Consider the following 7,813-nt stretch of genomic DNA (forward strand, 5'->3'; position numbering starts at 1 on the left):
TATTTTATGAGATGTTTAAATTTTTGTGAAACAGGTTCAGAGCGATTTCTGGATCCCCTGTTATGACTTTGGAAATTCACCATAAATTGTTCAAAGATAATTATAAGTCATGATTTATATGTACAGATTCCTTATTGAGTCTAGTTTTATTAGAAATAAACGTTATAGTCATTGAAACTCTGTACAAGGAGATATCTGATTCGTAATACACAGAGGTCAGAGCAGTCGAACCCTGAAACGGGGGAGAATTTAACTAATAAACTGTACTAATTTTCTAGACCAAAAATTATATAAAAAAATTTAGTAAATAGATATATGAGTCTAGTTTTAGGGAAAATTTACGGAATTGGATTTCGAGTTTTGGAACTCGAGATATGAATTTTTAAACGACTGTGACGCAGATTGCTAGCTTGACTGAAAATTTTAAAAATAAATTGTTTGAGCTGTTTAAGTAATGAATTAAGTCTGTTAACACCTCGTGTTTGACTCCAGCGACGGCCTCGGGTACGGGGCGTTACACAAAGCACATTGATAGAAAACATCATATTATAAAGGAGGCAGTAGCAAACGAAATAGTAGGTGTAGTCAAAGTCGCATCAGAAGATAAGCTTGCAAACTCGTTTACCGAGACTTTAATAGCTAAAAGTTTTGAGAAACATGTAGAGGGAATTGGAATGTGAAATATGACTCATGTACTTCATTAGAGCAAGTGGAAGACTGTTGGATCAAGTGCCCTAGGTGTAGTATATTTGTTTTGTATACTTGTATTTTTCAAAAAAATTGGTTTAATAAAAATATCAATTAATTACATTAATACCTTTTCTATATTGTCCTCGATATTTTTTACACAAAAAGAAAAATGGAAGTGAATATTGGCTCATTGGTTATCTAACGTTTAACTAATTCTAAGCGGTACTACGTGGTCGGAATCATAATACAAAAAGGTTGCCTGTATTAGTAGAAAAATCTAAATATGGCCTTAGTCTAATCGAAAATGAGCAAATTGATTTAAAGACTAATATGGCGTCTATCTAACCCTTATTAAGCTAGGATTCTCCTATCTTTTCATATAAATAGATGACATTGGTGGAGCTATTTACATAAGTTTTAACATACAAGTCTTATCACACAAGTTTTATATATTGTTATTATGTCAGAAAGTAGTAAGAATTTATTTTCTTAAAATCAATTATTTTTTTAGGGAATTACAATTTCTATATGTTTCTATTGAGAGAATTATTTTTCTACTGAAAGTAATTAAATCGTTTCTTGTTTTGTGTTTGGTGTGTATTGCTCAAGCCCACACTCGACACAATTCGAGGTACAAGGATAGCAGAGAAGGCCATTCGGTTGAATGCCGAGAATGATTCAAATATGTCTTGCACAAAGCACGAGTACTCTTCAGGAAAATTTTATTGCTATAAATATTACAAACCAGATCAATTTTCAAAATTTTTAAACTTCCACTATGATTGGAAACCGTTTTCTTAGCCAAATTTTTTCGACAAGCCATACTCTTATAAGATTGATTGTTTCAGGATGGCTACAAGTTATCAACATCCAAAATTCCAACTGTTTGATGGCAAATGAAATTCACACCGTGTTGCTAATTTTGTTGATACTTGCAATAACGTCAAAATTGATGGTAATCTTATGGTAAAGTAATGTGTCTGGTCACTAAAAGGAAATGCCTTTGATTGATAGATAGACCTTAAACTTAAGAAAATTGATAACTGGGAACAACTGAAATGTAAATTTCTCAACAGATTCTAGAACACTTATCGCATTATTAGTATGATGAAGCTTTGAAGTAGTTGATAATGGAAAGATGAAGCAATTATTGAGTTCATCCATCGTTGGAGGAATCAAAATTTAAATTACACAAGAAAAAAAAATTGTCAAAATCTTAATCTCGACATAATTGCATTACATTCTTCAAGCCAAAAACATTGGAAGAATTCTTTGCATGGTTTATTATATTTCATTTGGAATAATGATGCATTTGTGAATACGTCTATATCTCTCACCGTCAAAGCTCAACCTTCCAATCCGAAAACATCATCAATATAATCCATCAGATTCAGATGTAACTTCATTATTCTATTCTAAAGTTCAACTATAAAACATTAACATAGTCTATACAAATATCTCTCATTATATTCACAAATTGGTTCAATCTTAGGTCATATCAAAGTGGTCATCTCATTTATATTCAACATTTTATCGAATTGGTTTATTTAAATTTTAGTATTGAGGCTTTGTCTATTATTGTGCAGTTTTCAAGTTAAAAATTTTAATTTTGGGTTTTTAGAAGTTAATTGAAGTGGTAAATTATATATTTGTTTTTATTTATATTAACTGTAAGAGATAATCTAATTTAAATCTTACAAATAATTTATATTAATTATTTAACGTATTTAAAATTTATATTTCATATATTACAATATTAATAATGGATTGTCATAAATTATTTTATTATATTAGTTTTGTAATCTAAGTTGAATATTTTTAATACCAAAATAATAATAACTTCAGCATCTTGATGATAATAACACATAAAAATAAATATATTTACATTTTACTTAATTATAACTTAAGTTTATACATTTCATATATCATAATGTTAAAAGAATATGAGTTTATATATTCCATGTATTACTTATATCATAATATTTATTACTTAATGAATTATTTTTAATTTTTCATTATAATTTAAGTTTATATATTTCATATATCATAATAATAATGAATTTAAATAACATCTTTTCTATTTTACAACTTCAATGTCTAAAATAGGCTTTTTATCTTTTAAAAGCACTTTTTGCAACATCGTCAAACTTTTTTAAAAAACACTTTTTTCATGGAACTTTTCAAACTCAATAGTAAACCGACCTTAGTTCACTTGTATTGTTATTAAAGTTGTTCAAGGGTTGGGCTGCCTTCCCAAGCCCAAAATTTTTTTTAAAAATATGAGAGGACTTGAATAAGAATACAAAACTCGAAAAATAAACTAAAACAAAAGTTTAAGCCCATTTTCTATTCGAGCCAATCTTTGGACAAAAAATTTTAGACTCAAGCCCAATTTGACCAGACCAAAATGTATATTTTATATTTAAATATAATATTTATGGTTATGAAATTTAAGTGTATATAATCTAAGTATTTAACCCAAATTCAAATCTAAATTCAAATCCAATCCTTAATAAATAAAACCCAGGCTTAAGCCGAAGCCCAAACCTAACTAACTCTAAAAATTAATTTCTGCACAACCTAGTTTAACTATTCAGCCATTTTCTTTAGTTCTCAATCCAGAGCTATACGTGTCTCTAAGTTTGGCTGCATTTTTACTCCAAATCAAAAGGTTTGTGTTTGTGTTATATTTTACTTGTTTATTTTTTTTTTCAAAGTTTTGGATATTTTAAGAAAATATTGATAGAATAAACAGGAAGGGGAATGACAATATTAAAAAAAAAAAATGCTATTATTTTATGCTTATTTGCCGTAGAAATTTTGCTTTGGAAAAACTGAGTTTTTGAGAGAAATTCTGAAAATTTGCTTACTCGTAGTGTTAATATTTTTTTTTTATTAATATGAAGGTAGATACCAATACATACATAATCAACCAAGCTAACGGGTACACTTGCAGCCAACTTATTAGTAACATGGACATATTGCTGCTGAAAACCCCCCAAAACTACATTTGGGCCATGTTTGTGTTGATACACATTCACTATCTCTTTCTACCCTACTTTTCCAAATTGTTTTTTTTTTTTCTCATTACATCTATGTATTGAGAAATAATTAACATATTACATTCATATTTCACTGGTACAACTAAATTATGGATTAAAGTAACAAATCTAAAAAAAAAAAAAAAACCCTTCAATAATATGAATACGAAATTATAATTTCTTTTTTTTATGAAAAGCATAAATAGCACCCTTGATTACACTGCCATGGAAAAAAGAAAAAAAGAAAGAAAGAATCATAACACTGGTCCAATACATTGCCATTGCCAATATTATTGATTACTACACAATTTGATGTCTACAAATACAGATAATAATAGATCATACACCAGACATTCAGCAACACATAGGTACAGATATATTACATGAAATTATATGGCTGAATAGCTGTAGTCATCTTCCTGAGGACCCTGGGAGAGAACTGTAAATATGACGAAGGCTCCATACAATATTGTGACAATAGCTGTGAAGTTTACAAGGTATGCCTCAGCACCATATTTATCTAGCCCCGAGTTCTCAAGGAATGTAAGCTTCTCCAGGAACCCTAAGGTGGCATTGCCAACTGCCAAGATGTATACAAACAGCCCGAACAGTACGTGCCATGGAAGTGATTCGCTTCTTAGTCCGGTCGACCCTCCAGGGTAGAAGAATATGAGAAACCCATATATCCACTGCAAGTAATAATTTCTATTTAAAAACACAGTGCCTTTGGCAATTTTATGCCGCTACAACTTGGTTCACACTAATGTCCTTTTAGAATCTACTAATGAAGATATACCCAAGTTATCTAACTTTCAACTCTCTTCTGAAATTGCTATATCAGACTTAGATATGTATTCCATAAGGTATATATACTCAATTTTTTGGTAAAAGTACCATGGAGGCCGCTGTATTAGGAGTTAGATTGTATTTTGTCTTGTCAACTGAAAAAATAGACAATTTACTCCCTGCACGTTAGATCAATGAGCAAATTGGTCCTTTGTCTTAAAAGTTTCATCCATTTATAATATTAAAAACTAGCATAATGATGTACAAGGACCAATTTTTAACAATAAAAATGAATGAATTTTTTAAAATAAAGACCAATTTACTCTTTGATCAACATATACGGAAATGCAATCCGACTCCTAGTAAAGGGGCTTTATGATACTTTTACCCAAATTTTCATGTTTTTCCACTTTCAGATATGTGAAAAATGAAAAATCCCACACTAGAAGTGAAAAGCAAAAAAATTTAGAGAAAAGTTTGGAATCAAGTGATTTATATTATTATTACCTGAATGCCATAAAGGGTAATGATTCCAATCCCAAGCCAAGAATGCACGCTGTAGAGATTAGGTATTGAACTCTCATTATGATTCTTGAATGCCGTATAGATTCCAATAATGCCTAGAATCAGAGCAGTGGCATGGAGCACAAGATGTATGACTTTCTTAACTTCCTTCTTCAGTGGCAATGACTTGTAGCTCATAATGGCTGCATTTTTTGCAAAGTTGGGAAAATGTTTTAGATTTGTTTTTGTCAATCAAACTAGAAAGCAAGCTGTTTGTTTGTATCAAGGAATGTTGGATTTGATTTACCTTCACCTCCTAAGATAATGAAGCCAATCAACATCAATACAGGATGGAGCTGCAGTAAAATTGTAAATGGCAGTAAGCAATTTAGCAATTTAGAATTAGATGTCAAACTTCATGCAGCATTCAGCATGAAAGAGACATTATTAATCCAGACAAAAAGAATGAGATAAAACTTTGGAATGCAGTAATTATGATTTAAAACCACAATTATTCCATTAATATACAATTTGTTTTTCTTTCTTGGACACTACAAATGAGAGTGATTGCTTCGATCAGTCAAGAAAATGGATAACTAGTTGTGACAACGAAATTTGGGGTTCAATTAGTTAGTTAAATCCAAAGAAAGTTAATGGACACCATCTCCAACATATAGTAAGAAATATGTATATTGTTAGGTACAAGTATGCTTCCTATGTTTCATATTTGAATATTTTATTGATCACCGATATCAGAAACAAATACTCTATAAAATAATTCAGTTAGCATGAATAGGTTCAAGTCCCTCATTCTCCTTCCTCCTAGAAACCTTAACCATGTTAGACAAGTTTTTGATACGGAAAATGGCAGAAGGAACAGGGGATAAAAATACTAACAAGGATGGGAGAAAACAATGTAGATGCTTGACCATATAATATATTATAATGAAGGGTAAGTAGGTAGGTTACTATATTCCATGGTACATGGCTAACTACCGCCACCATATGAAGGTTGACCAGCCACCATCAAATTCTAATAATTAAGGGGCACCCAAACCCAAAACTATAGCAAGGGGGAAAAAAGGGATAATCGAACATGAAATTGTAATAAAATTCAAGGAATCAAACAACAGCGGAACCCCCAAAAGAAGTCTTCTTCATCATTAGTTTAGTGCCTGAGTTTAAGATTATACGAATAATTTGGTGATGGAAGATTTTAACACCATCCAATTTCAACCAAAAGGAACTGTTATGTGATAATAATCGGAGGGGAGAAACAGAAACCAAACAAAGTTGCAGTTGAAGCCATGAAAAGGAAACAAGATTTTGAGGAATCCCAAGAGCAGAAAGGAAAACACTTACATTAAAGATGAGATTTTTGTTAGAAGATTCCCAAGCTAATCCACCCCTGAAGTGAATGCACCAAACCAATACCATAACAGCGCCGGCAATCGCGAGGGCATGAGGCACAAAGGACAAGTGCAAGGCCTTAACTCCTATCGCCATGTTCGCTCTATTCTTTCCAGCAAAATACTGCAGAGCAGAAGAAGTAAAGACTTTCTTATCATAATTGTTCCGAGATTTTTGAACCGTTGGATGGAGATCTTTGTTGCATCCTGATTTATGCGACGTGGATATCAAGATTTTTGAATTCTACATTTTTGTTACAGTTTAGTCTCTCTCCCCGCGGATGCCGTCGCGCCACGTGCTTCATTTCAGTCTCCATAGGATACCAACCTACTTTTGTCCTTTTTTAATATGGTACAAATAAGGGATTATCCATTTGAAAAAAAACAAAAAATTATCCAAATCCCCAACATCTATCCCACTTATTATTATTAATTAAATTTGTATTTTCTATTTAAAAATTTTATTTTAAACTATTAATATATACCATTACGAGGAATTCCTATATTTTCATGCCTTTATATAAAAATTAATAATAATAATAATAATAAAATAACTTTAAACTGTGAACTCAAAATATAAAATATCTTAGACTTTTATTGAATTAAAATATTGGAATATTTTTTACTCACTTTGTGTTCTATATTTCTATATATAGTATTATTTAAGTGTATAATTAAATTAATGTCTGTTACAAATCAATTCGATATTAATTTAATTAAAAAAATTACAATATAGATTGTATTCACTAATATGAAAACTTTTTTGACGTGATACAAAAGAAAATAATATTAAATAATTTGAGTTGCATTCTTTTATTATTAATCTAATACATTTATCTATTTAATTTCTTTTTACTTTAAATTTAGTTCATATTGAGAAGCAAACAAACAAACAAAAGGAGTAGTCCCATTGAGAGGTGAAGTCATGCATGATATCACCAAAATGAAGCAAATTGCAATACCAAACCAATCAGAGAAGTTTAAATGGCAATAACAGATTTAGGTCACTGGAGGATTTTGTCAACCTTTCTCAGTTACAATATTACTGGATAAAGCCCATTTCTTCCACTTCCTTCAAATATGATCTCACATTCCTAACCCTTTTCTTTGTTTAAAAAACATTTGTTTATTGAATTTTCTTGCCCCGAGAAAAAGGAGGATTAAAATAAATAAACCAATATCTGCTCCCCACTCAGAAGCTGTAGAGAGTTCCCAAAAGCTAGAAAATGCTTCCATGCTGAAATAAGCTCTAGACGGCACTTACCACAACAATAAAGGCAAATTTTAAAATTTTATGTATTTTTACTTATTCTAGAAAGTTTTTTTTTTTTAACAACTATTGCTATGATTTTCTTTAGGATAGGTTTAAAGTCTCATATCTTA

The 7,813-nt window shown here is 30.4% G+C and overlaps 1 protein-coding gene across 1 annotated transcript; it reads right to left on the minus strand.

Moving 5' to 3' along the window:
- Window positions 1-3,983: 3,983 nt before the first annotated feature.
- On the minus strand, window positions 3,984-6,656 carry LOC108467770 (transmembrane ascorbate ferrireductase 1). The gene is made up of 4 exons (XM_017768530.2): window positions 6,384-6,656; window positions 5,329-5,377; window positions 5,025-5,224; window positions 3,984-4,420 (listed from the first exon to the last, which is right to left on the minus strand). The coding sequence occupies exons 1-4, from the start codon at window positions 6,525-6,527 to the stop codon at window positions 4,121-4,123; spliced, it is 693 nt and encodes a 230-aa protein (XP_017624019.1). The 5' UTR covers window positions 6,528-6,656; the 3' UTR covers window positions 3,984-4,120.
- Window positions 6,657-7,813: the final 1,157 nt, after the last annotated feature.

This window comes from Gossypium arboreum, chromosome 8, assembly GCF_025698485.1.
Source record: "Gossypium arboreum isolate Shixiya-1 chromosome 8, ASM2569848v2, whole genome shotgun sequence".
NCBI classification, from domain to species: domain Eukaryota; kingdom Viridiplantae; phylum Streptophyta; class Magnoliopsida; order Malvales; family Malvaceae; genus Gossypium; species Gossypium arboreum.

What these genes read in the sequence shown, in the direction of transcription:
- LOC108467770 (XM_017768530.2), bottom strand. Translation starts at nt 6,527, where the DNA reads ATGGCGATAGGAGTTAAGGCCTTGCACTTGTCCTTTGTGCCTCATGCC. An exon ending in ACAAAAATCTCATCTTTAAT is followed by an intron (nt 5,378 to 6,383) that starts GTAAGTGTTTTC and finishes ATTTTACTGCAG; the next exon opens with CTCCATCCTGTATTGATGTT. An exon ending in TTACCCTTTATGGCATTCAG is followed by an intron (nt 4,421 to 5,024) that starts GTAATAATAATA and finishes TATTACTTGCAG; the next exon opens with TGGATATATGGGTTTCTCAT.